The sequence below is a fragment of the Pempheris klunzingeri genome, chromosome 23 (genome assembly GCF_042242105.1).
Source record: "Pempheris klunzingeri isolate RE-2024b chromosome 23, fPemKlu1.hap1, whole genome shotgun sequence".
In the NCBI taxonomy this organism is placed as follows: domain Eukaryota; kingdom Metazoa; phylum Chordata; class Actinopteri; order Acropomatiformes; family Pempheridae; genus Pempheris; species Pempheris klunzingeri.
In genome coordinates, this window is record NC_092034.1 from 448,263 (window position 1) to 475,135 (window position 26,873).

General features: G+C 49.1%; 3 protein-coding genes across 4 annotated transcripts in view; 1 reads left to right on the forward strand and 2 right to left on the reverse strand.

Annotated features, from left to right (window-relative positions):
* Positions 1–5,673: 5,673 nt before the first annotated feature.
* On the reverse strand, positions 5,674–13,331 carry LOC139223304 (asialoglycoprotein receptor 1-like). 2 transcript variants are annotated; one of them, XM_070855282.1, is made up of 8 exons: positions 12,997–13,331; positions 12,742–12,849; positions 11,049–11,147; positions 10,792–10,860; positions 6,803–6,895; positions 6,253–6,407; positions 6,037–6,143; positions 5,674–5,964 (listed from the first exon to the last, which is right to left on the reverse strand). In XM_070855282.1, exons 1-8 carry the CDS (start codon positions 13,184–13,186, stop codon positions 5,808–5,810), a joined length of 978 nt encoding a protein of 325 aa, XP_070711383.1. In that variant the 5' UTR covers positions 13,187–13,331; the 3' UTR covers positions 5,674–5,807. The 2 variants fall into 2 exon arrangements, with proteins under 2 accessions (XP_070711383.1, XP_070711384.1); XM_070855283.1 differs by lacking the exon at positions 10,792–10,860 and having other exon boundaries at positions 12,997–13,330.
* A 1,953-nt stretch (positions 13,332–15,284) lies between these two features.
* cyb5d1 (cytochrome b5 domain containing 1) lies at positions 15,285–17,496 on the reverse strand. Its single transcript, XM_070855299.1, has 4 exons — positions 17,340–17,496; positions 16,430–16,506; positions 16,138–16,356; positions 15,285–15,613 (listed from the first exon to the last, which is right to left on the reverse strand). Exons 1-4 carry the CDS (start codon positions 17,458–17,460, stop codon positions 15,383–15,385), a joined length of 648 nt encoding a protein of 215 aa, XP_070711400.1. The 5' UTR covers positions 17,461–17,496; the 3' UTR covers positions 15,285–15,382.
* A 1,310-nt stretch (positions 17,497–18,806) lies between these two features.
* plod3 (procollagen-lysine, 2-oxoglutarate 5-dioxygenase 3) overlaps positions 18,807–26,873 on the forward strand; it is a 27,858-nt gene continuing 19,791 nt past the window's right edge. Inside the window, exons 1-4 of the mRNA XM_070855273.1 lie at positions 18,807–18,997; positions 21,761–21,852; positions 22,223–22,359; positions 22,703–22,866. Coding sequence (XP_070711374.1) covers positions 18,913–18,997; positions 21,761–21,852; positions 22,223–22,359; positions 22,703–22,866 — 478 coding nt within the window. The 5' untranslated portion in view covers positions 18,807–18,912. The remainder of the gene's footprint in view (positions 18,998–21,760; positions 21,853–22,222; positions 22,360–22,702; positions 22,867–26,873) is intronic.

The following is a 26,873-nucleotide window of genomic DNA, read 5'->3' on the forward strand; positions in this document are numbered from 1 at the left end:
AAAACTCCTTATTGATGAAAAGTACTTCTAGATTTTGTAACCTGCTGAGCGGCGTGTTGAACATGTGACCAGACCGTCCACACAGTGGACACAGGAAGGGACCTTTCACTTGTGTTAACTGTTATTACTGTAATCTGAATGTGATGGAACAGCTGACAGGTGTGCAGGTAAAGGTGTGTTTAGGACACCAAGCTAATATTAGCTGCACTGTGTGTGTGTGTGTGAGTCAGCAGTCATGTGATCAGTCATGTGATCAGCCTGCTCAGCAGCGTCTCTGCAGCAGCTCCTTGTTTACCTTCATCAGCTCGACTCGGCGTCTCTGGAAAGTCCCGACTCTTTACTTTCACTTCCTGTTGAGCCAGCAGCCAATCAGAAACAGAGCTGCTGGTGACTCATCAGTTACCAGGAGCAGCAGTCAGGTGCTGGACGGCAGCAGTGATGGAGGAGCTCAGACGCCCCCTGCTGGTTCACCACGGTCCCATCAATGTTCACACCTGCTCAGGTGAGTCGGGGGGGGGGTGTCTCTGAGGCTCTCAGAGCAGAATCAAGACATCTAGATCATCATAAAGACACCTGAACAGGTGATAATGGGGGTCAAAGCTGATGTGGACCCCCAGTTCCTCAGCTGACCAATAAAAACACATCACACTTAATAAACCAGATGAAGCCGTTTACTTTAAAACAGGACTTGTGATGCTGCAGGTGTTTAAAAACACGTTTCAGTGAACTGATGAGAAGATAAAAGTAAAATCTGTGAACATCTTCAGGTTCGTATTGATCTCAGTAAAACTGATTATCAGGAAGGCTCAGCCAATCAAACAGCAGCTGCCGAGGAGTCACCTGTTGCTAGGCAGCAGAATGTTGATGTTGAACAGCAGCAGAGAGTGAAGGAGCTCAGACGCCCCCTACTGACTCATCTTCATCATCATCATCTTCATCTTCACCATCATCATCACATCATCTTCATCATCACCATCTTCATCATCACATCTTCGACTGAGTAAACAAATGTTTTTTAAGAGCTGACTTGAAGGAGTCCAAGGATGGAGCATGATCTCCGTCAGGAGAGCGTTCAGAGGGTGGAGGCAGCCACACTGGATGATCCATCCCCAACAGTCCTCCTCCTGGTGCAGGATGGAGAGAAGACCTCAGGCTCTGTGAAGGCGTGTGCTGGTGGAGGAGGTCTGTGAGGTCATGGAGCTTTGTAGGCCAGCAGGAGGAGTTTATAGGTGATGTGAACTTAACTGGAAGCTGATGTAGGTGCATGAGGGTGGGGGCCCTGGGCTAACCCTGGGTTTATTGGTGACCCCAAACAGGACTCCATTACAATAATCCAGCCGGGATGTGATGAAGGCCTGGATCAGGGTCTCAGCCACAGAGTCAGAGAGAGAAGGACGGAGTCTGGAGATGTTTTTCAGGTGGTAGAAGGCAGATTTAGTGACAGATCTGATGTGGGACTCAAAGGAGTCTAGGATGACGCCCAGGTTGGGAGCTTCAGGGGACGGAGAGATGGAGCAGTCGTCTATCTGGAGGAGAAGATCTCCAACCTTCTGGAGCAACACCCTGGGAGCCACGACCAAGAGCTCTCGGAGGTTAGAGGTCATCCAGGTTTTGAATTCACGGAGGAAGCTGACGAGGGACTGTGGAGGGAGCTGGGTGGATGGTGAGGTGTTGAGGTACAGCTGAGTGTCATCAGCGTAGCAGTGGAACTGCAGACCATGGCGGCGGATTATCTGGATGTAATGTATCATGTAAATGATGAAGAGGAGGGGACCAAGGACGGAGCCTTGTGGCACCCCATGGTTAACTGGGGCAGGGTGGGAAGTGGATCCATCAATGGTGATAAACTGTTTCCGGTTAGATAGGTAGGTCTGGAACCAGCAAAGAGCTGTTCCAGTGAGGCCGAGGTGGGTGGAGAGGAGGATGATGGGAGACTTAAGGCTAGTTGAGGCTAGTTACAGCTAGTTAAGGTTTGTTAAGGCTAGTTAAGGCTAGTTAAGGCTAGTTGAGGCTTGTTGAGGCTTGTTACGTCTAGTTAAGGCGAGTTAAGACTAGTTGAGGCTAGTTAAGGTTTGTTAAGGCTAGTTGAGGCTTGTTACGGTTAGTTGAGGCTTGTTACGGCAAGTTAAGGCTAGTTGAGGCTTGTTACAGCTAGTTAAGGTTTGTTAAGGCTAGTTAAGGCTAGTTAAGGCTAGTTGAGGCTTGTTGAGGCTTGTTACGTCTAGTTAAGGCTAGTTGAGGCTTGTTACGGCTAGTTAAGGCGAGTTAAGACTAGTTGAGGCTAGTTAAGGTTTGTTAAGGCTAGTTAAGGCTAGTTAAGGCTAGTTAAGGCTAGTTGAGGCTTGTTGAGGCTTGTTACGTCTAGTTAAGGCTAGTTGAGGCTTGTTACGGCTAGTTAAGGCGAGTTAAGACTAGTTGAGGCTAGTTAAGGTTTGTTAAGGCTAGTTAAGGCTAGTTGAGGCTTGTTAAGGCTAGTTAAGGCTAGTTGAGGCTTGTTAAGGCTAGTTGGGTCAAGTTAAGGCTAGTTAAGGTTTGTTACGGCTAGTTGAGGCTAGTTAAGGTTTGTTATGGCTAGTTAAGGTTTGTTGAGGCTTGTTACGGCTAGTTAAGGTGAGTTAAGTTTTGTTAAGGCTACCTGAGGCTTGTTACGGCTAGTTAAGACTAGTTGAGGCTAGTTAAGGTTTGTTAAGGCTCGTTAAGGCTAGGTAAGGCTAGTTGAGGCTAGTTAAGACTAGTTGAGGCTAGTTAAGGTTTGTTAAGGCTCGTTAAGGCTAGGTAAGGCTAGTTGAGGCTTGTTAAGGCTAGTTGAGGCTAGTTAAGACTTGTTAAGGCTAGTTGAGGCTTGTTACAGCTAGTTAAGGCTAGACTAGTTCACACAACAAGAATAAAATTCAGATTGTCCATCTTTGTTTCTAAACCCCAGAGTGACTGAATCCTTGAGTTTGGACGCTTCATTCTACAATCTGCTCTTCTGCTTCTCATCAGTCGCTGCTTTCAGGTTGTTTTACCCTTTAAAACTGATCCCAGGTCAGCCTACCTGCCGGGTTCACTGTGTCGCCATGACAACAGGCAGGTGAGCTGTTCATTCAAGGTTTAATAAATAAACTGAATATTAAACAGTTTCTTCTGTAAACATGAATTCAACTGAAACCAGCTGAGAGACTGCAGAGGAGCTGACTCCGCCTCTTCCTGCTGCTGACTTCCTGTCTGTGTGTCAGTCCGTGCTGATGTGTACAGGTGAGGCCAGCACAGGTGAGGTGAGCTCAGTCCGTGCTGACGTGCAGACAGGTGAGCTGTAGGGGCGGAGTCATCCTGGTCATGAAGTCTCGGTCTCCACGACTGAACCTCTTCATCTCTGAAACAAACAACACGACCTTCATCAACATGGCCGCCGCTCTGCAGGTGCCGTCCAGGTGAGGTTAGCGCTGCATTAGCCTGCCGAGCTAACAGGTGTCATCGTTACCTGCTGATCTCCACCTCACGTCTCTCCTGCAGGTGAGACAGAGCTGACGACACACAGCGTCACTGCTGCACACACACAACAGGAAGTGGAGGAGAGGGTCGGCAGAGTCACTCACCTGAGGGAGAGACAGACAGGTAAGTACACACACCTGAGAGAGAGAGAGACAGGTAAGTACACACACCTGAGAGAGAGAGACAAGTAAGTACGCACACCTGAGAGAGTGAGACAGGTAAATACACACACCTGAGAGAGAGAGACAGGTAAGTACACACACCTGAGACAGAGAGAGAGACAGGTAAGTACACACACCTGAGACAGAGAGTGAGACAGGTAAATACACACACCTGAGAGAGAGAGACAGGTAAGTACACTCACCTGAGACAGAGAGAGAGAGAGTGTGGGGGCACCTTTTCCATGTGGGGTGCTGGAGGTTGAGATTAGACAAAAGCTCTCAGAGATCCTTGGAATCCGTTCCTCCTCCTCGTTGTACATTTATTGAACATTACAGGTAACAGAAAAACTCTGAGGTTGACTTTTCCATCTAAATTAAATTCTCATTAAATAATCAAAAGAACAACTTAAATTCTAAGACCTGTGGTCATAAATCTGTTTGTCTTCTCTCCTTCAGACACAAAACAAACCCTCAGCTGTCTCCTGATCATAATGCAGGAGGAAGGAGATGACCAGCGCTGGATACTTTCAGAATAATTCTAGTCACTGATGGGCAGTAACGCGTTAGAAGTAACGCGTTAGAAGTAACGCGTTAGAAGTAACGCGTTAGAAGTAACGCGTTAGAAGTAACGCGTTACTGTAATCTAATTACTTTTTTCAAGTAACGAGTAAAGTAAGGGATTATAATTGCAAAAACAGTAATTATATTACTGTTACTTTCAGGCTGCATTACTGCGCTACTAAATCGTGATTTTGTTTTGTGAGACTGTCTCGTGACAATGACGTATTAGCGGCGCGATGTCAGTGGTAAACAACAGACAGGTGAAGTGAAGAACAAGAGACAACATGGAGCAGGAACATACAGCGTTTAATGGTTGGAAGTACCGGCATTACTTTGAGTGTGACTCGGTAAAAGGTGACTAAAATATTAGCGTCCGCTGTTCACTGTGCGTGGGAAGAAAACTTTTATCCACATCAAAAAATTCCACCTCAAATTTAACCAAGCACCTAGCTAGCCGGCACGGGAATGTCAAACCCCCGGTTCCCCCCACCGACATGCCCGCTGAGGCTACCACATCCAGTTCCACCGGGCGAAACTTGGAGGGCCCCTCTCCTGCTAAACAGGTGAAAATAGACCTGAGAGCGACAGGACTTAGTGATGTAATGTGCATAAAGTTAAAAACTGAAACTGATAAAACAAGTTTTAAAAAAGACAGTTTCATTTGATTCAGTTTTCTATAACAGAATATGCAGAAAGAATAGAATTAGGCTGAAAGGTCTATTGTTTTATAGTGTATTCAGGTTGTGCGTCATGTTTTTGAAAGGTAACTAAGTAAAGTAATTAAAGTACCTAATTACTTTTAAAAGTAAGTAATCAGTAAAGTAACTGGATTACTTTCTTGGAGAAGTAATCAGTAACTTATTACTATTTCCAAGTAACTTGACCAACACTGATTCTAGCTATGTAACATTTCTGTGTGAGAGTGTGTGTGTGTGTGTGACACACAGGAGCTGTGGCCTCAGTGAGTTAGTTTGTGTGACTTTGGTGTTTTAAAGGGTTAATTCAGTTAATTCAGAGCCAACAGAATATCTGTGTCACACAGCAGCAGCTCCTGAGTCCTGTTCTCTAAAATCCCTGTTTTAGTGAATGTAGTCTGGTGTGTGTGCTGTTTGTGGTTAAACCAAAAGGATCTACCAGGTCTCTCTCTGTAGGGATCCTTTCCATGATGCTGTCACACACTTAGAATAACACTCTGAGCCTGTCAGTGGATCAAACAAGCTCTTTTAGTGGACCTACTGTGATCAGGTGCAGTTGTCCCAAAGGATCACGTTGCAGCCATTGCAGCCCGTTTGGTGGCTGCTGGCTGAGGTGATCTACTGGTGATCTACTGGACCAGTTCCAACACTTTTACTACCTACCAGTCACTCACACACCAGGATGTGGACAGAGGACAGATGATGATGATGATGATGATGATGATGATGATGATGAAGATGATGATGATGATGATGATGATGATGTGTGTTTAGACAAAGACTCCTCAGACACAACTACATTTATTTCAATTATCCAGTTTACAGTGAATTAATTTTATTATTGACACCCCCAGAGGGAGGGAGGGGCGTGTCCCTGCACCCGGGGGCGTGTCCCTGCACCAGGGGGCGTGGCCGCTCAGGCTCGCTGGCTGTGTCTCTGGCAGATGAAGTGCAGCCCGGTGGAGCAGTGCAGGTCGTTGAGGCGTCCGTCCTGGTGCAGGTGGGCGCAGTCCTCGTCCCCGGGGCCGAGGCCGTGCCCCCCCCAGTTGTCGGGCTGCCCCGGGACCCAGCGCCTGGACACGGGCGGCGGCACACGTTAAGAACACGTCTGTCAGCTGCAGGCAACAATGAGAGAGGAGACGTACCGGCGCTCCACGGTGTACGGCGTCCCACTGACCCACTCCCACCGGCCCCTCCAGTCTGACAGCCCCACCCAGAACAGGGAGGGGGCGGAGCGACGGGTCACAAAGTCCTGACAGGCAGACAGGCAGAGAGAGAGACAGTCAGTCAGAGAGACAGACAGACAGACAGACAGACAGACAGTCAGACAGACAGACAGTCAGACAGACAGGCTGTCTCACCCACACCCTGTCGGACTGCAGGATGACCAGATGAGCGTCGTTATGGTTACACCACAGTCTGGACTGGTTCCAGCTCAGAGACTCTCGGCTGAAGAAATAACAGCTGGACTCAAAGAGCTCCCACCCCAGGGGGCAGCACCCGTCTGCTGCTGAGCCTGAGAGGGAGACAGGCAGGGGGAGAGGGAGACGGGCAGTGGTAGAGGGAGACGGGCAGGGAGAGAGGGAGACAGGCAGGGGGAGAGGGAGACAGGCAGGGGGAGAGACGGGCAGGGGGAGAGGGAGATGGGCAGGGGGAGAGACGGGCAGGGGGAGAGGGAGACGGGCAGGGAGAGAGGGAGACGGGCAGGGAGAGAGACGGGCAGGGGGAGAGGGAGACGGGCAGGGAGAGAGGGAGACAGGCAGGGGGAGAGGGAGACAGGCAGGGGGAGAGGGAGTTGTTTGTTGTGTTTTCTCACAGCACAGCTGAGGTGAAGAATGTTAACGTGTGTGTGTGTGTGTGTGTGTGTGTGTGTGTGTGTGTGTGTGTGTGTGTGTGTGTGTGTGTGTGTACTGTTATTGATGATGTGATCGAGGGAACATTTGAGTGAAGCGATGCTCCTGCTGAGAGAGTCCACGACTGCCAGCTGCTTCAACGCCTCAGACACTGAAAACACACAGAGACACACACAAAGTATGAAGACAGACAGAAGAATTTTTAATTACTCTCTAGTAGTTTTGTAAATACTGCAATGGATACGATACTCTGTTACTGTGTTACTCTGTTACTGTGTTACTGTTACTGTGTTAGTTACTGTGTTACTGTTACTGTGTTAGTTACTGTGTTACTGTGTTACTGTTACTGTGTTAGTTACTGTGTTACTGTGTTACTGTTACTGTGTTAGTTACTGTGTTACTGTGTTACTGTTACTGTGTTACTGTTACTGTTACTGTGCTACTGTTACTGTGTTAGTTACTGTGTTACTGTTACTGTGTTAGTTACTGTGTTACTGTTACTGTGTTAGTTACTGTGTTACTGTGTTACTGTGTTACTGTTACTGTGTTAGTTACTGTGTTACTGTGTTACTGTTACTGTGTTACTGTTACTGTTACTGTGTTACTGTTACTGTGTTACTGTTACTGTTACTGTGTTACTGTTACTGTGTTAGTTACTGTGTTACTGTTATTGTTACTGTGTTACTGTTACTGTGTTACTGTTACTGTGTTACTGTTATTGTTACTGTGTTACTGTTACTGTGTTACTGTGTTAGTTACTGTGTTACTGTTACTGTGTTACTGTTACTGTTACTGTGTTACTGTTACTGTGTTACTATTACTGTTACTGTGTTACTGTTATTGTTACTGTGTTAGTTACTGTGTTACTGTTACTGTGCTACTGTTACTGTGTTACTGTTATTGTTACTGTGTTACTGTTATTGTTACTGTGTTACTGTTACTGTGTTACTGTGTTAGTTACTGTGTTACTGTTACTGTGTTACTGTTACTGTTACTGTGTTACTGTTACTGTGTTACTATTACTGTTACTGTGTTACTGTTACTGTTACTGTGTTACTGTTACTGTGTCACTGTGTTACTGTTACTGTTACTGTGTTACTGTTACTGTGTCACTGTGTTACTGTTACTGTGTTACTGTTACTGTTACTGTGTTACTGTTACTGTGTTACTATTACTGTTACTGTGTTACTGTTACTGTGTTACTGTGTTACTGTTACTGTTACTGTGTTACTATTACTGTTACTGTGTTACTGTTACTGTGTCACTGTGTTACTGTTACTGTGTCACTGTGTTACTGTTACTGTTACTGTGTTACTATTACTGTTACTGTGTTACTGTTACTGTGTCACTGTGTTACTGTTACTGTTACTGTGTTACTGTTACTGTGTCACTGTGTTACTGTTACTGTGTTACTGTTACTGTTACTGTGTTACTGTTACTGTGTTACTATTACTGTTACTGTGTTACTGTTACTGTTACTGTGTTACTATTACTGTTACTGTGTTACTGTTACTGTGTCACTGTGTTACTGTTACTGTTACTGTGTTACTATTACTGTTACTGTGTTACTGTTCCTGTGTTACTGTTACTGTGTCACTGTGTTACTGTCACTGTGTTACTATTACTGTTACTGTGTTACTGTTACTGTGTTACTGTTACTGTGTCACTGTGTTACTGTGTCACTGTGTTACTGTTACTGTGTTACTGTTACTGTTACTGTGTTACTGTTACTGTGTTACTGTTACTGTTACTGTGTTACTGTTACTGTGTTACTATTACTGTTACTGTGTTACTGTTACTGTTACTGTGTTACTGTTACTGTGTCACTGTGTTACTGTTACTGTTACTGTGTTACTATTACTGTTACTGTGTTACTGTCACTGTGTTACTGTTACTGTGTCACTGTGTTACTGTCACTGTGTTACTATTACTGTTACTGTGTTACTGTTACTGTTACTGTGTTACTGTTACTGTGTTAGTGTTACTGTGTTACTGTTACTGTGTCACTGTGTTACTGTTACTGTTACTGTGTTACTGTTACTGTGTTACTGTTACTGTTGCTGTGTTACTGTCACTGTGTTACTGTTACTGTGTTACTGTTACTGTTACTGTGTTACTGTCACTGTGTTACTGTTACTGTTACTGTGTTACTATTACTGTTACTGTGTTACTGTTACTGTGTCACTGTGTTACTGTCACTGTGTTACTGTTACTGTTACTGTGTTACTGTTACTGTGTTACTGTTACTGTGTTACTATTACTGTTACTGTGTTACTGTTACTGTGTTACTGTTACTGTGTCACTGTGTTACTGTTACTGTTACTGTGTTACTATTACTGTTACTGTGTTACTGTTACTGTGTTACTGTTACTGTGTTACTATTACTGTTACTGTGTTACTGTTACTGTGTTACTATTACTGTTACTGTGTTACTGTTACTGTGTTACTGTTACTGTGTTACTATTACTGTTACTGTGTTACTGTTACTGTGTTACTATTACTGTTACTGTGTTACTGTTACTGTGTCACTGTGTCACTGTGTTACTGTTACTGTTACTGTGTTACTATTACTGTTACTGTGTTACTGTTACTGTGTTACTATTACTGTTACTGTGTTACTGTTAGTGTTACTGTGTTACTGTTACTGTGTCACTGTGTTACTGTTACTGTTACTGTGTTACTATTACTGTTACTGTGTTACTGTTACTGTTACTGTGTTACTATTACTGTTACTGTGTCACTGTGTTACTATTACTGTTACTGTGTTACTGTTACTGTTACTGTGTTACTATTACTGTTACTGTGTTACTGTTACTGTGTCACTGTGTTACTGTCACTGTGTTACTATTACTGTTACTGTGTTACTGTTACTGTTACTGTGTTACTGTTACTGTGTTAGTGTTACTGTGTTACTGTTACTGTGTCACTGTGTTACTGTTACTGTTACTGTGTTACTGTCACTGTGTTACTGTTACTGTTACTGTGTTACTATTACTGTTACTGTGTTACTGTTACTGTGTCACTGTGTTACTGTCACTGTGTTACTGTTACTGTTACTGTGTTACTGTTACTGTGTTACTGTTACTGTGTCACTGTGTTACTGTTACTGTTACTGTGTTACTATTACTGTTACTGTGTTACTGTTACTGTGTTACTGTTACTGTGTTACTATTACTGTTACTGTGTTACTGTTAGTGTTACTGTGTTACTGTTACTGTGTCACTGTGTTACTGTTACTGTGTTACTATTACTGTTACTGTGTTACTGTTACTGTTACTGTGTTACTATTACTGTTACTGTGTTACTGTTACTGTGTCACTGTGTTACTATTACTGTTACTGTGTTACTGTTACTGTTACTGTGTTACTATTACTGTTACTGTGTTACTGTTACTGTGTCACTGTGTTACTGTCACTGTGTTACTATTACTGTTACTGTGTTACTGTTACTGTTACTGTGTTACTGTTACTGTGTTAGTGTTACTGTGTTACTGTTACTGTGTCACTGTGTTACTGTTACTGTTACTGTGTTACTGTTACTGTTACTGTGTTACTGTTACTGTTGCTGTGTTACTGTCACTGTGTTACTGTTACTGTGTTACTGTTACTGTTACTGTGTTACTGTCACTGTGTTACTGTTACTGTTACTGTGTTACTATTACTGTTACTGTGTTACTGTTACTGTGTCACTGTGTTACTGTCACTGTGTTACTGTTACTGTTACTGTGTTACTGTTACTGTGTTACTGTTACTGTGTTACTATTACTGTTACTGTGTTACTGTTACTGTGTTACTATTACTGTTACTGTGTTACTGTTACTGTGTCACTGTGTTACTGTTACTGTTACTGTGTTACTATTACTGTTACTGTGTTACTGTTACTGTGTCACTGTGTTACTGTCACTGTGTTACTGTTACTGTTACTGTGTTACTGTTACTGTGTTACTGTTACTGTGTTACTGTTACTGTGTTACTATTACTGTCACTGTGTTACTGTTACTGTGTTATTGTTACTGTTACTGTGTTACTGTTACTGTTACTGTGTTACCTGAGGTCAGCTGGTCCTTGTTGTTCTCCACAGTAAACTTCAGCCGCTGAGCTTCTTTAGCTGTTTCTGCTATGAAGGACAGGATTAGCATGTTAGTGTGTGTGTGTGTGTGTGTGTGTGTGTGTGTGTCTGTGTGTGTGTGTGTGGTGTGTGTGTGTGTGTGTGTCTGTGTGTGTGTGTCTCTGTGTCTGTGTGTGTGTGTGTGTGTGTGTGTGAGTGTGAGTGTGTGTGTGTGTGTGTGTCTGTGTGTGTGGTACCTTTAGCGAGCTGCAGTGAGGCGTTCAGGGACCTTATGATGTCACTCAGGTTGGACAGGCTGTTCTCCACTGACTGCAGGCGGCCGGACGTCTGGATGTCTGAGTGTAACAGTTCAATGAAACAAACCCAGTCACTGTTTGTAGCTCCTGTCACTTCTGTCCTTAAAACATCTGTTGTAACATCTGTTTCCTGTGGCAACACAGTTAGTGTTAGTGTGTGTGTTAGTGTGTGTGTCAGTGTGTGTGTCAGTGTGTGTGTCAGTGTGTGTGTTAGTGTGTGTTAGTGTGTGTGTCAGTGTGTGTCAGTGTGTGTGTTAGTGTGTTAGTGTGTGTGTTAGTGTGTGTGTTAGTGTGTGTGTCAGTGTGTGTGTCAGGGTGTGTGTTAGTGTGTGTGTCAGTGTGTGTGTTAGTGTGTGTGTTAGTGTGTGTGTCAGTGTGTGTGTCAGTGTGTGTGTTAGTGTGTGTCAGTGTGTGTGTCAGTGTGTGTGTCAGTGTGTGTGTTAGTGTGTGTGTTAGTGTGTGTGTCAGTGTGTGTGTCAGTGTGTGTGTTAGTGTGTGTGTTAGTGTGTGTGTCAGTGTGTGTGTTAGTGTGTGTCAGTGTGTGTGTCAGTGTGTGTGTCAGTGTGTGTGTTAGTGTGTGTGTTAGTGTGTGTGTCAGTGTGTGTGTCAGTGTGTGTGTCAGTGTGTGTGTCAGTGTGTGTGTTAGTGTGTGTGTCAGTGTGTGTGTTAGTGTGTGTGTCAGTGTGTGTGTTAGTGTGTGTCAGTGTGTGTGTTAGTGTGTGTGTCAGTGTGTGTCAGTGTGTGTGTTAGTGTGTTAGTGTGTGTGTTAGTGTGTGTGTCAGTGTGTGTGTCAGTGTGTGTGTCAGTGTGTGTGTTAGTGTGTGTTAGTGTGTGTGTCAGTGTGTGTCAGTGTGTGTGTTAGTGTGTTAGTGTGTGTGTTAGTGTGTGTGTTAGTGTGTGTGTCAGTGTGTGTGTCAGGGTGTGTGTTAGTGTGTGTGTCAGTGTGTGTGTTAGTGTGTGTGTTAGTGTGTGTGTCAGTGTGTGTGTCAGTGTGTGTGTTAGTGTGTGTCAGTGTGTGTGTCAGTGTGTGTGTCAGTGTGTGTGTTAGTGTGTGTCAGTGTGTGTGTCAGTGTGTGTGTCAGTGTGTGTGTTAGTGTGTGTGTTAGTGTGTGTGTCAGTGTGTGTGTTAGTGTGTGTCAGTGTGTGTGTCAGTGTGTGTGTTAGTGTGTGTTAGTGTGTGTGTCAGTGTGTGTGTCAGTGTGTGTGTTAGTGTGTGTGTTAGTGTGTGTCAGTGTGTGTGTCAGTGTGTGTGTCAGTGTGTGTGTTAGTGTGTGTCAGTGTGTGTGTCAGTGTGTGTGTCAGTGTGTGTGTCAGTGTGTGTGTTAGTGTGTGTCAGTGTGTGTGTCAGTGTGTGTGTCAGTGTGTGTGTTAGTGTGTGTCAGTGTGTGTGTCAGTGTGTGTGTCAGTGTGTGTGTTAGTGTGTGTGTTAGTGTGTGTGTCAGTGTGTGTGTTAGTGTGTGTCAGTGTGTGTGTCAGTGTGTGTGTTAGTGTGTGTTAGTGTGTGTGTCAGTGTGTGTGTCAGTGTGTGTGTCAGTGTGTGTGTTAGTGTGTGTGTCAGTGTGTGTGTCAGTGTGTGTGTCAGTGTGTGTGTCAGTGTGTGTGTTAGTGTGTGTGTCAGTGTGTGTGCTCTCACTAGTGGCTCCCAGCACTATGATCAGGATCAGGATCACTGTAGCCGTCAGAGCAGGAAGCAACCAGCGTCTGAACCTGGAGACACCTGAGAGAGAGACAGGACGAGGCTCTGACAGACAGACAGACAGACAGACAGACAGGTAGACAGATAAACCAGATAACATCACTGTCAGGACAGACATTTGTGTTTTGTTATTACAAAACAACTTTTCAAACAGACCAGACTACATTCATAAAAACAGTGATTTTAGCTCACCTTTACTCCAGAGGGCGCTGCTGTCCTGCTCCTTCTCATAATGGTAGTCTGTCATCATGGTGACGTCCGTCTGTCTGTCGTCCTTTAACATGAAGACAGTGAGTCTGACTGTCCACGATCTGTCCACCACAACAGGCGCCAAGCTACACTCAGAAATGTGACTTCTCTCATCGCTTCTCGCTGTCTTCATCAGAGGCTGCAGAACCTCATAGAGAACCTGTCTGTTTTAAGGTTCCTTCAGTCCCTCACTGATCCACTGCTGTCTGAACACCCACGGGTTCATCCTCTGCAGACAGGAGCTGCTGTCTGAACACCCACGGGTTCATCCTCTGCAGACAGGAGCTGCTGTCTGAACACCCAGGGGTTCATCCTCTGCAGACAGGAGCTGCTGTCTGAACACCCAGGGGTTCATCCTCTGCAGACAGGAGCTGCTGTCTGTTTATTCTGTACATTCCATTTACTAATTGATCAACATAATTTAAATGTGTGTGTAATGCATAGATACCAAACAGCAGAGATCAGTGAGATCATGTGACGATGAACCAAACGATGCTGAAGTCACTGATGAATCCAGTGAGTGAAGCAGCATGGCGGATAACCGACGTACGGTAAATACCTGAATATCCAAACACTGGTCACCGTGGCAACCACTGGTGCCAGTGAAACACCAACGAGAGCTCAAGATGCCGTTTAAAGGACCAGTTATTGTTTTATTGTCTTTGTGGAGCGTCTGAAAGTAAAAGCTTAAATGTTTGATCAAACAGGGACGTCAGACTGACTCACCTGCTGAAAGGTCCAGGACGAGAGGCGACGACCAAACTAAACCCCCCGGTGTCCTAAAAACTGTCCGCTCAGCTGGATCCAGGGTTTATACCGTCTCTCCAGTGATCACCACTTCCTGTTTATTCTCACAGATCCTCAGTGGACACTTCCTCAAAACAACCAGCGTTCACATGAAGCTCAGATCAAACTGAGAAAACACATTCAGTCTTTCAGCCGTAGCACCGACGGTTCATCCTGCCGGGACCACGAACGCCTGAGCCACAGTCAGTCTGTGTAAAGGGGGGGGGGGGGCAGTAACACCCACAAATATACCGTCATCAAACTATAAGATGATATTAAACTCTACAGATTTAGATTTCAAACTAAACTAAACCAAACTAAACCAAACCAAACTAAACTAAACTAAACAACTAAACTAAACCAAACCAAACTAAACAACTAAACTAAACCAAACTAAACTAAACCAAACTAAACAACTAAACTAAACCAAACTAAACAACTAAACTAAACCAAACTAAACTAAACCAAACTAAACAACTAAACTAAACTAAACTAAACTAAACTAAACTAAACTAAACTAAACTAAACTAAACTAAACAACTAAACTAAACCAAACTAAACCAAACTAAACTAAACCAAACTAAACAACTAAACTAAACCAAACTAAACCAAACTAAACCAAACTAAACAACTAAACTAAACCAAACTAAACTAAACCAAACTAAACAACTAAACTAAACTAAACCAAACTAAACAACTAAACTAAACCAAACTAAACCAAACTAAACAACCAAACTAAACTAAACTAAACTAAACTAAACAACCAAACTAAACTAAACTAAACTAAACTAAACTAAACAACTAAACTAAACCAAACTAAACTAAACTAAACCAAACTAAACAACTAAACTAAACTAAACCAAACTAAACAACCAAACTAAACTAAACTAAACTAAACTAAACTAAACAACCAAACTAAACTAAACTAAACTAAACTAAACTAAACAACTAAACTAAACCAAACTAAACTAAACTAAACCAAACTAAACAACTAAACTAAACTAAACTAAACTAAACAACCAAACTAAACTAAACTAAACAAAACAACTAAACTAAACTAAACCAAACTAAACTAAACTAAACCAAACTAAACAACTAAACTAAACTAAACTAAACTAAACAACCAAACTAAACTAAACTAAACAAAACAACTAAACTAAACTAAACCAAACTAAACTAAACTAAACCAAACTAAACAACTAAACTAAACAGATGCTCCCTGATCGGCAGCATCTGTGGTGAGACTGGAAATAAGACACTATCTATTGATCTATCTGTTATTGATCTATCTGTTTATTGATCTATCTGTTATTGATCTATCTGTTATTGATCTATCTGTTTATTGATCTATCTGTTATTGATCTATCTGTTATTGATCTATCTGTTTATTGATCTATTGATTAATGACTCAGAAGTTCTTCTCTTGTGGACGTTTGATCCTTTAATCTCTGGGATCAGCTGTGAGACAGGTGACACTTTAAACTGATCTTTATTATTTCCTGTGTTGGTCGCTGTGAGGTCACAGCCTGGATGAGGTCAGAGGTCAGCCCTCAGTGAGGTCATCGTTGAAGTAGAGGAGGATGGCGGGGGCGAAGAGGTCTTCGTCCAGTCGCAGCTGTTGGAGCTCGAGGTCGTCGTTGAGGACGTTGTTCTCGCTGAGCGTCCGGCTCATGTCCAGACTCACGCCCTCATGTTTCCAGGTGTAGCTGCAGGCGTGACAGTTGTAGCGCAGGTAACGCTGGAGGATCTCAGCCAGAGTCTCCTCCGAACACACCTGACCAACAACAGGTGATGCATTATCCCAAAGCTCAGGTGATCTACTGGACCAATTCCAGCACTTTTAAGAGTTATGGACTACAGCTGGACTACAGCTGGACTAACTGGACTACAGCTGGACTACACCTGGACTAACTGGACTAACTGTACTACAGCTGGACTACAGCTGGACTACACCTGGACTAACTGTACTACAGCTGGACTAACTGGACTACAGCTGGACTACACCTGGACTAACTGTACTACAGCTGGACTACAGCTGGACTAACTGGACTACACCTGGACTAACTGGACTACACCTGGACTACAGCTGGACTACACCTGGACTAACTGGACTACAGCTGGACTACAGTTGGACTACACCTGGACTAACTGGACTACAGCTGGGCTACAGCTGGACTACATCTGGACTAACTGGACTATAGCTGGACTACACCTGGACTAACTGGACTACAGCTGGACTACAGCTGGACTAACTGGACTACACCTGGACTACAGGTGAGGTGTGTGAGGACAGCTCACCTGCAGCCGCTGCTCCTGTGATGTCAGTGTGTTGATGACTCGTATCCACCTGGTCTTGGCGGACAGCAGTCCCACCTGGTAGCGCTCGTCCCTCCACCAGGGCTGGCCGATGTCAGTGGCCCAGTCGGAGCGAGGGCCGTTGGGGGGCACGTGCACGAAGCGCCCCCTGGGGGCACAGTACCTCACGCAGCTAGTCAGCGGATCTACATACCTCCGGACCTGAGGACAGACAAGGTGACCAGGTCAACCAGAGCTGAGAGCTGATTGGCTGGTGCGTTCGATCGGCGCTCACGTCTTTGGTCTCGGGGTCGAACCAGCAGCTGATGTCCTTTCCTGCTCGCTCCATGATGGGTAACAGGAGGGCGTCACCTGCACGGGGACACGGTCATCGTTCAGGTGGAACAGCACGGAAATACACAACATCTGTCTAAACATTCTCTACATTTTATATTTGGACAACAATTAGTGATCCAGCTGTAGTCCAGTTAGTCCAGGTGTAGTCCAGTTAGTCCAGGTGTAGTCCATAACTCTTAAAAGTGTTGGAACTGGTCCAGTAGATCACCTCAGCCAGCAGCCACCAAACATGCTGCAATGGCTGCAACGTGATCCTTTGGGACTAAATCCAAAGGGGTGACACGGTGTTAGAAGGAGCTCTTCAGTTTAATATGACTAATGAGCCATTTTAACCCCAAACATGGTGAGAGAATGTTTTCTGGACTGGCCGTCCTGGTGTGGGGAGGAAACCACGGCACTAAAGCAGAAATGAAAGTTAGCCTGTGTGAAATCTGAATTCTAAAAACAGCTGTTCTCATGAAGCTTCCTCTTTTTTAAAACTTAAACTATATGGAAGAAGTTAAACCCAGATACTGTAGGCGCGATGGAGGGGGGAGGTACCTGCACCCCCCTTTAAGAAAATGACGGTGGTTCGGGGTCAATATGTGTAAAAATGCTGCAGCATTAATGATGCAGCATTATCAGAATCAGAATCAGAATTCCTTTTATCATGCAGTGTCCCCCTTTGCCCGTCTTCACTGTACAACACGTTAATCTGGGACACAGTGAAGCAGAGTTATGAAGCAGCAGGAAACAGAAGTACTCCAATAACGTATAAGTGCCTCACAGTAGCACTTAAGTACTGTACTTGGTCACTTTGCTCCGCCGGCTCTTAAAGTTGGGTTTTTTTGAATGGGGTTTGGTCTCACCCTTGTATCGCTCCATCAGCGGCGTCAGGTCACAAACTTTGCCCTGGAACGACACCCACAGGTCGGCCACGGTGTTGTGAGCCGCCACCTCAGCGGGGGTGAAGTACCGTGGTCTGTCCATCACACACACACACACAGGCTAACACACACACACACACACACAGGCTAACACACACACAGGCTAACACACTCAGGCTAACACACACACACACAGGCTAACACACACACAGGCTAATACACACACACACACACACACACACACACACACACACACACACACACACTCAGGCTAACACACACACACACACACAGGCTAATACACACACACACACACACACACACACACACACACACACTCAGGCTAACACACACACACACACACACACTCAGGCTAACACACACACACACACACACACACACACACTTAACAATTTAACTTCATATTCGGACGCAGAAAACAACAAGCCGCTTCACTGTTGTCGCGTTGCCATGGAGACCAGCGGCAGGGTCGCGGCCTGTGACGTCATATTCAGTCGACAGACAGCAGCGGAACCTCACGTGATATAACTTTAATCCTTTTTGCTGAATAAAGTTTTGTGAAAATGAAAATATGTATTCAGTAGATATTTCTACGTAATAACAGAATTAATTCCCACGCTTATTAAAACATACTGTGGCCCATAATAATAATAATATACATATTCTGTAGATCCATACAAGCAGCTTTTATGTGCATATATGAATATTAGTAAGTCAAATATATCCATACAGATAATAAGAATGATACTACAACAGGATTCAGCAGCTTAGTGTAACAATCATCAATAGTTAAGTGAATTCACTAATACCTCCCCCCTTCACTGTTTAAATGATATCGTTATATCAATAAGGACGTATTGATCCCCAGGGGGTTATTAATAATTACCCAGCAGGATGTAAAGTCATATATCAAATATATCCGAGTAAAGTCAAATGAGGTCCACCTTCAGCAACATGACAGTGATCAACACATGTGTGATAGATAATTACAGTCTAATAATATCATGGATAGATTATATAGATTACTCTGATTAGTGAGTATTGGTAAGTGTCGGTGAGCCCCGCCCCCGCTCTCTCTCTCCATACTGTCTCTGTGTCTCTCTCCCTCTCTCTCCCTCCCTCTCTCTCAGGAATGCATCAGACGTGGCAAAGAAACACTTTCTCCAGTTTTCACGAACTTTCTGCAGCTGCAGGCCACGAAATAAGAGAAAAAAACCACGGCGTACTCGCTTCCATTTGTCCTCCTGTGATTGGCTGGTATGCTGCTGCTTCGGCGCGCTGATTGGTCGGCGACCTCGTCAATCCGCTCTCGGCGCGTGTGATTGGCTAACAGGGGCAGAATGGGCGGGCCGTGCGCTCCCTGTGGCCCGTGTTGACGTCCCTGCCGAGCTTCCAGTGGAGATATCGCGAGAGTTGAGCGTCGCCCGAGAGTCAGAGCGCAGAGTTGATGGAGTGAAGACGAGAGGAGAGAAAGAGGAATAAAGTGACGGTTTACAGTCCGAGCAGAGCCGTTAACGGGGTTTAAAAAGCCGCCATGTCTTCCTGTCGCCTCCTCTGTCTGCTGGCTCTCGCCTTCTTCCAGAGCTCCGTGTCGGCCGAACAGCGGAGACTCTCTCCAGGTAAGGCCGCTCCGGAGGGTCCCCTGCCCGGCCAGACGGACCACCCTTACCCGCTGGAGCGCCGCGGCTCTGGGTCTTTGGTTAATAGTTGCTAATTCTACCGTAATTCACATGTTCGTGTGATAAACGAGTTCACCTGCGACATGTGTGTTGGAATAAGTGGTGACTGAGTTCATTAAGTTTTAACTTTGACTGCTGTGAAGCCTCCAGACCCTCCAACTTCCTAACTTTTAGCCTGCAGGCTAATTAGCTCACCTCTGAGGGTCCCGTTTAGTTTGATCATTCCTCATTTAACCTGTCACTTTAAAGAAGTTTCATGTGTCTCATTACCTGAAAAAAAGGAATATTGTCCCTGTTGTACTAAAAGAATCATGTGATTTATCAAAAAGAGTCATGGAGTCATCACTTACATGAATAATCCAGAGTAAATCAGGGTCTGGTGACTCTAGCAGTTAAATCCTTCATTTTTTAAATGTGGTCTGGTTCATGTTGTCTGTGAAGACCCTGCCACTGGTCTAAAACCTGGATCTGGACCGCTGGACCTCCTCTCCAGTCCAGTCTGTGAGCCGGGCACCGAGGGTGTCCGCTGCTGCCTAATCTGATGTAAACCATCGTGTACGTTTCCCCACTGTCACATCAGCTGACCAGCAGAGAAGAACCTGCTCATTGCTGTTATGAAGACACACCATGGCCACACGCTGGACCAGAGCTGGGTTTAACTCCGGTTTAACTCCGGTTTAACTCCGGTTTAACTCCTCACAGTCACTGTGATGGGGGTTTGTCGGCAGCCACGTCTGGGTGGCGGCATCCTGGGCCTCACGTCTGTCTGTCTGTCTGTCTGTCTGTCTGTCTGTCTGTCTGTCTGTCTGTCTCTCTGCTCAAAAAATAATCCTCATTTCTTTGGCAAACTGGAGACAGAAACCGGATTGAAGGGCATCCCAGTAAATATGGGGACGGTCAGTGAGCTGCTCCCGTCCCGTCGAGCAGGATCCCTCCAGACACCCTCGGGTGCCTCCAGGATGGTTCCCTCACCTGTGAAATGCTCCTGCTGCTGATATGTTTGTGGTCTGTGTTCTTGTTTGCATCAGATATGGACCAGGTCAGGTCCACGTTCCTCATCCTGAGTCATAGCAGTCATGGTCCATGTCCGAACACCGTCCACTCAGGACACAGTGAGTCAGTGAGTCAGTGCTCTCTGACTAGATCAGGTGTGTGTGTGTGTGTTTGTTAGTGTGTGTGTGTGTGTTTGTTAGTGTGTGTGTGTGTGTGTTTGTTTGTTAGTGTGTGTGTGTTTGTTTGTTAGTGTGTGTGTGTTTGTTTGTTAGTGTGTGTGTTTGTTTGTTAGTGTGTGTGTTTGTTAGTGTGTGTGTGTTTGTTTGTTAGTGTGTGTGTTTGTTTGTTAGTGTGTGTGTTTGTTTGTTAGTGTGTGTGTGTGTGTGTGTGTTTGTTAGTGTGTGTGTGTGTTTGTTAGTGTGTGTGTGTGTGTGTGTGTGTTTGTTTGTTAGTGTGTGTGTGTGTGTGTGTGTTTGTTTGTTAGTGTGTGTGTGTTTGTTTGTTAGTGTGTGTGTGTGTGTGTGTTTGTTTGTTAGTGTGTGTGTGTGTGTGTTTGTTTGTTAGTGTGTGTGTGTTTGTTTGTTAGTGTGTGTGTGTGTGTGTGTGTGTGTGTGTGTGTGTGTGTGTGTGTGTGTGTGTGTGTGTTGAGCCTCTGTTCTGGTCGCTCTGTGTTTGGTCTCCTCCAGTGGAGGTCACATGTTTCCTCCCGGTAACAGAGACTCTTTTGGTTCCCTGTGGAGCTCACACAGGTTTCTAACGTCATGACCGGTTGATGTGATGTAATAAAAGAAATATAACAGTGATTCTGATTGGTCGGTGGGCTGTTGGCCGGTTGCTATGGACACAGGATGATGCTCCAGTTTGCCAAAGAGGTGAGGGTTATCTTTGGAGCAGAGTTGATTCCTGTCACCCCCAGACAGACGTGAGGCCCAGGACGGACTCCTGTGTGAGGACAGGGGGCCTTTGTCCCCAAATACCCCCCCCCCCCCCCCCACTCTCCTCCCTCTTCCTCCCCCTCCCCCTCCTCCACACCTTGTTAACCTCTGGAGAATTTCTGAGGAATTCACTCTCACCAGATTCCTCGAAAGCCTGGAGGGGGGAGGAGGGGGGAGGAGGGGGGTTTCTCTACCTTTTACTGCACTACAGCTCAGAGGGCTGTTCTCAGCACAGCAGCGATGCGTTCAGGGACCTGTTCTGATTGTGTTTTATGCGTCGAGACTTCACCCCTCAGGAGAGACTCACCGTGGGAGGGGGGCCTCCTTCCCCACCCCCCTACTGGGTTACAGCAGGGTTCTGACGGCGTTACAGGTCGACCAGCTCGCTGTTCTCTGGATGAGTCGTGGTTGCAGCTCCGCACTGCATTTATCTACAGACGCTGTTCAGAGGACGAGAAGATCTGATCGATGAGAAATGATGTTTTTACATTAACAATGAAGATCAGCCTGCTGCTTTGAGCCAAGCATGCAGGGTGGTACGAGTACCTCTGATGAAGTGTTAGTACTGTGAGTACTGTGAGTACTGTGAGTACTGTAGTACTGTAGTACTGTGAGTACTGTGAGTACTGTAGTACTGTAGTACTGTGAGTACTGTAGTACTGTAGTAGTACTGCAGCCAGTTATTGATCAGGTCGTTGATGGTGTTGTCGCTCATCACTGCATCTGTGTGTGTGTGTGTGTGTGTGTGTGTGTGTGTGTGTGTGTGTGTGTGTAGAAAATCTGCTGGTCATCACCGCAGCAACAGAGGAGACAGACGGCTACAAACGCTTCATGAGGACGGCCCGAGAGTTCAACTACACAGTGAAGGTAACACATACACACACACACACCAGACTACATTCACAAAAAGAGGGATTTCAACTCAGGAGCTGCTGGTCTGCTGCTGCCTCCATCAGTCAGTGTGTGTGTGTTGTAGTGAGTTACAAAAATATTGTGATGGAGCTGAATTAACCCTTTAAAACACCAAAGACACACAAACACACTGACTGATGGAGGCAGCAGCAGACCAGCAGCTCCTGAGTTCTGTGAGCTAAAATCCCTCTTTTTGTGAATGTAGTCTGGTGTGTGTGCAGAGAGCGATAGAACGGCTGTTTGTGGATCTCTGTAGGGATCCTTTCCATAATGCTGTCAGACACTGATGATGATGATGATGATGATGATGATGATGTGTGTGCAGATCCTGGGTCTGGGGGAGGAGTGGAAGGGGGGCGACGTGGCTCGGACGGTGGGGGGAGGTCAGAAGGTGCGCTGGCTGAAGAGGGAGCTGCTCAAACACTCTGACAAGAAGGACATGGTGGTGATGTTCGTGGACAGGTAAGGCCCACCCACCTGTCTGGGTCATGTGACTCGTTCATCAGCCTGTCCTCCTTCCTCTCTTTTGTCACTGCTGCTCTCTGTTTTCATCCGTCCTTTGTGTCTGTGCTGAGAAACTGGACTCTGCTGCCCTACTTCACACAGGAGGACCAGGAGGAGGTCGACAACGTGTCTGATTCCTGGATTTTCTCTCTGATTCTGCTTCATTGATTGAAGTGTTTGTGAATTTGTGCCTCATTTGCATATTTTAACCTGAAACTCCAGCTGCTGTCTGCTGATGTTCCACCTCGATGAAACATTTGTGGGTGTTGTTTCAAAGACTTTTATTGTGAACTCTCCGTAGTTACGATGTGATCTTCGCCTCGGGTCCGGAGGAGCTCCTGGCCAAGTTTTCCCGTTTGGGTCACAGGGTGGTTTTCTCAGCAGAGGGCTTCTGCTGGCCCGACCAGAGGCTGGCCTCCAAATACCCAGAGGTGCATTCTGGGAAACGCTACCTGAACTCAGGAGGTGAGACACAAGGATCTGAGTCATCGGGGGGGGGGGGTGTCAACATCAACATCAGTGGACGCTGTATTCAGACTGTTGGAGCCACCAGACTCCACAACAGCTCCTCAATTCATGTTTTGGTCAATGGAGTCTGGTGGAGATGGAGAGCGCTTTAAAGGCCCCTGTCCCCTGCCCCCTGCCCCCTGTCCCCTGTCCCCTGTCACCTGCCCCCTGTCCCCTGTCCCCTGTCACCTGCCCCCTGCCCCCTGTCCCCTGTCACCTGTCACCTGTCCCCTGCCCCCTGCCCCCTGTCCCCTGCCCCCTGCCCCCTGTCCCCTGTCCCCTGTCACCTGTCACCTGTCCCCTGCCCCCTGTCCCCTGTCCCCTGCCCCCTGCCCCCTGTCCCCTGTCCCCTGTCCCCTGCCCCCTGCCCCCTGTCACCTGTCCCCTGCCCCCTGTCACCTGTCCCCTGTCCCCTGTCCCCTGTCACCTGTCACCTGTCCCCTGTCACCTGTCCCCTGTCACCTGTCCCCTGTCACCTGCCCCCTGCCCCCTGCCCCCTGTCCCCTGTCCCCTGTCCCCTGTCACCTGTCCCCTGCCCCCTGTCACCTGCCCCCTGTCCCCTGTCCCCTGTCACCTGCCCCCTGTCCCCTGTCACCTGCCCCCTGTCACCTGCCCCCTGTCCCCTGTCACCTGTCCCCTGTCCCCTGTCCCCTGTCACCTGCCCCCTGTCACCTGCCCCCTGTCCCCTGTCCCCTGTCACCTGCCCCCTGTCCCCTGTCACCTGCCCCCTGTCCCCTGTCACCTGTCCCCTGTCACCTGCCCCCTGTCCCCTGTCACCTGTCACCTGTCCCCTGCCCCCTGCCCCCTGTCCCCTGCCCCCTGCCCCCTGTCCCCTGTCCCCTGTCACCTGTCACCTGTCCCCTGCCCCCTGTCCCCTGTCCCCTGCCCCCTGCCCCCTGTCCCCTGTCCCCTGTCCCCTGCCCCCTGCCCCCTGTCACCTGTCCCCTGCCCCCTGTCACCTGTCCCCTGTCCCCTGTCCCCTGTCACCTGTCACCTGTCCCCTGTCACCTGTCCCCTGTCACCTGTCCCCTGTCACCTGCCCCCTGCCCCCTGCCCCCTGTCCCCTGTCCCCTGTCCCCTGTCACCTGTCCCCTGCCCCCTGTCACCTGCCCCCTGTCCCCTGTCCCCTGTCACCTGCCCCCTGTCCCCTGTCACCTGCCCCCTGTCACCTGCCCCCTGTCCCCTGTCACCTGTCCCCTGTCCCCTGTCCCCTGTCACCTGCCCCCTGTCACCTGCCCCCTGTCCCCTGTCCCCTGTCACCTGCCCCCTGTCCCCTGTCACCTGCCCCCTGTCCCCTGTCACCTGTCCCCTGTCACCTGTCCCCTGTCCCCTGTCCCCTGTCCCCTGTCCCCTGTCCCCTGTCCCCTGCCCCCTGCCCCCTGTCACCTGCCCCCTGTCCCCTGTCCCCTGTCACCTGCCCCCTGTCCCCTGTCACCTGCCCCCTGTCCCCTGTCCCCTGTCACCTGCCCCCTGTCCCCTGTCCCCTGTCCCCTGTCACCTGCCCCCTGTCCCCTGTCCCCTGTCCCCTGTCACCTGCCCCCTGTCCCCTGTCCCCTGTCACCTGCCCCCTGTCCCCTGTCCCCTGTCCCCTGTCACCTGCCCCCTGTCCCCTGTCCCCTGTCCCCTGTCACCTGCCCCCTGTCCCCTGTCACCTGTCCCCTGTCCCCTGTCCCCTGTCCCCTGTCACCTGCCCCCTGTCACCTGCCCCCTGTCCCCTGTCACCTGTCCCCTGTCACCTGCCCCCTGTCCCCTGTCCCCTGTCCCCTGTCACCTGCCCCCTGTCCCCTGTCCCCTGTCCCCTGTCACCTGCCCCCTGTCCCCTGTCCCCTGTCCCCTGTCACCTGCCCCCTGTCCCCTGTCCCCTGTCACCTGCCCCCTGTCCCCTGTCCCCTGTCCCCTGTCACCTGCCCCCTGTCCCCTGTCCCCTGTCCCCTGTCACCTGCCCCCTGTCCCCTGTCCCCTGTCACCTGCCCCCTGTCCCCTGTCCCCTGTCCCCTGTCACCTGCCCCCTGTCCCCTGTCCCCTGTCCCCTGTCACCTGCCCCCTGTCCCCTGTCACCTGTCCCCTGTCCCCTGTCCCCTGTCACCTGCCCCCTGTCCCCTGTCACCTGTCCCCTGTCCCCTGTCCCCTGTCACCTGCCCCCTGTCACCTGCCCCCTGTCCCCTGTCCCCTGTCACCTGCCCCCTGTCCCCTGTCACCTGCCCCCTGTCCCCTGTCACCTGTCCCCTGTCCCCTGTCCCCTGTCCCCTGTCCCCTGTCCCCTGCCCCCTGCCCCCTGTCACCTGCCCCCTGTCCCCTGTCCCCTGTCACCTGCCCCCTGTCCCCTGTCACCTGCCCCCTGTCCCCTGTCCCCTGTCCCCTGTCACCTGCCCCCTGTCCCCTGTCCCCTGTCCCCTGTCACCTGCCCCCTGTCCCCTGTCCCCTGTCCCCTGTCACCTGCCCCCTGTCCCCTGTCCCCTGTCACCTGCCCCCTGTCCCCTGTCCCCTGTCCCCTGTCACCTGCCCCCTGTCCCCTGTCCCCTGTCCCCTGTCACCTGCCCCCTGTCCCCTGTCACCTGCCCCCTGTCCCCTGTCCCCTGTCCCCTGTCACCTGCCCCCTGTCCCCTGTCCCCTGTCCCCTGTCACCTGCCCCCTGTCCCCTGTCACCTGCCCCCTGTCCCCTGTCCCCTGTCCCCTGTCACCTGTCCCCTGTCCCCTGTCACCTGCCCCCTGTCACCTGCCCCCTGTCCCCTGTCCCCTGTCCCCTGTCACCTGCCCCCTGTCCCCTGTCCCCTGTCACCTGTCCCCTGTCCCCTGTCCCCTGTCACCTGCCCCCTGTCACCTGTCCCCTGTCCCCTGTCCCCTGTCCCCTGTCACCTGCCCCCTGTCCCCTGTCACCTGCCCCCTGTCACCTGCCCCCTGTCCCCTGTCCCCTGTCACCTGCCCCCTGTCACCTGCCCCCTGTCCCCTGTCACCTGCCCCCTGTCCCCTGTCACCTGCCCCCTGTCCCCTGTCACCTGCCCCCTGTCACCTGCCCCCTGTCCCCTGTCCCCTGTCACCTGCCCCCTGTCCCCTGTCACCTGCCCCCTGTCACCTGTCCCCTGTCACCTGTCCCCTGTCCCCTGTCACCTGCCCCCTGTCCCCTGTCCCCTGTCACCTGCCCCCTGTCACCTGCCCCCTGTCCCCTGTCCCCTGTCACCTGCCCCCTGTCACCTGCCCCCTGTCCCCTGTCCCCTGTCACCTGCCCCCTGTCCCCTGTCACCTGCCCCCTGTCACCTGCCCCCTGTCCCCTGTCACCTGTCCCCTGTCACCTGCCCCCTGTCCCCTGTCACCTGTCCCCTGTCACCTGCCCCCTGTCACCTGTCCCCTGTCACCTGTCCCCTGTCCCCTGTCACCTGCCCCCTGTCCCCTGTCCCCTGTCACCTGCCCCCTGTCACCTGCCCCCTGTCCCCTGTCCCCTGTCACCTGCCCCCTGTCCCCTGTCACCTGCCCCCTGTCACCTGCCCCCTGTCCCCTGTCCCCTGTCACCTGCCCCCTGTCCCCTGTCACCTGTCCCCTGTCACCTGCCCCCTGTCACCTGCCCCCTGTCACCTGCCCCCTGTCCCCTGTCACCTGTCCCCTGTCCCCTGTCACCTGCCCCCTGTCCCCTGTCCCCTGTCACCTGCCCCCTGTCACCTGCCCCCTGTCCCCTGTCCCCTGTCACCTGCCCCCTGTCCCCTGTCACCTGTCCCCTGTCACCTGCCCCCTGTCACCTGCCCCCTGTCACCTGCCCCCTGTCCCCTGTCACCTGCCCCCTGTCACCTGCCCCCTGTCCCCTGTCCCCTGTCACCTGCCCCCTGTCCCCTGTCACCTGTCCCCTGTCACCTGCCCCCTGTCCCCTGTCCCCTGTCACCTGCCCCCTGTCCCCTGTCACCTGCCCCCTGTCCCCTGTCCCCTGTCACCTGCCCCCTGTCACCTGCCCCCTGTCCCCTGTCCCCTGTCACCTG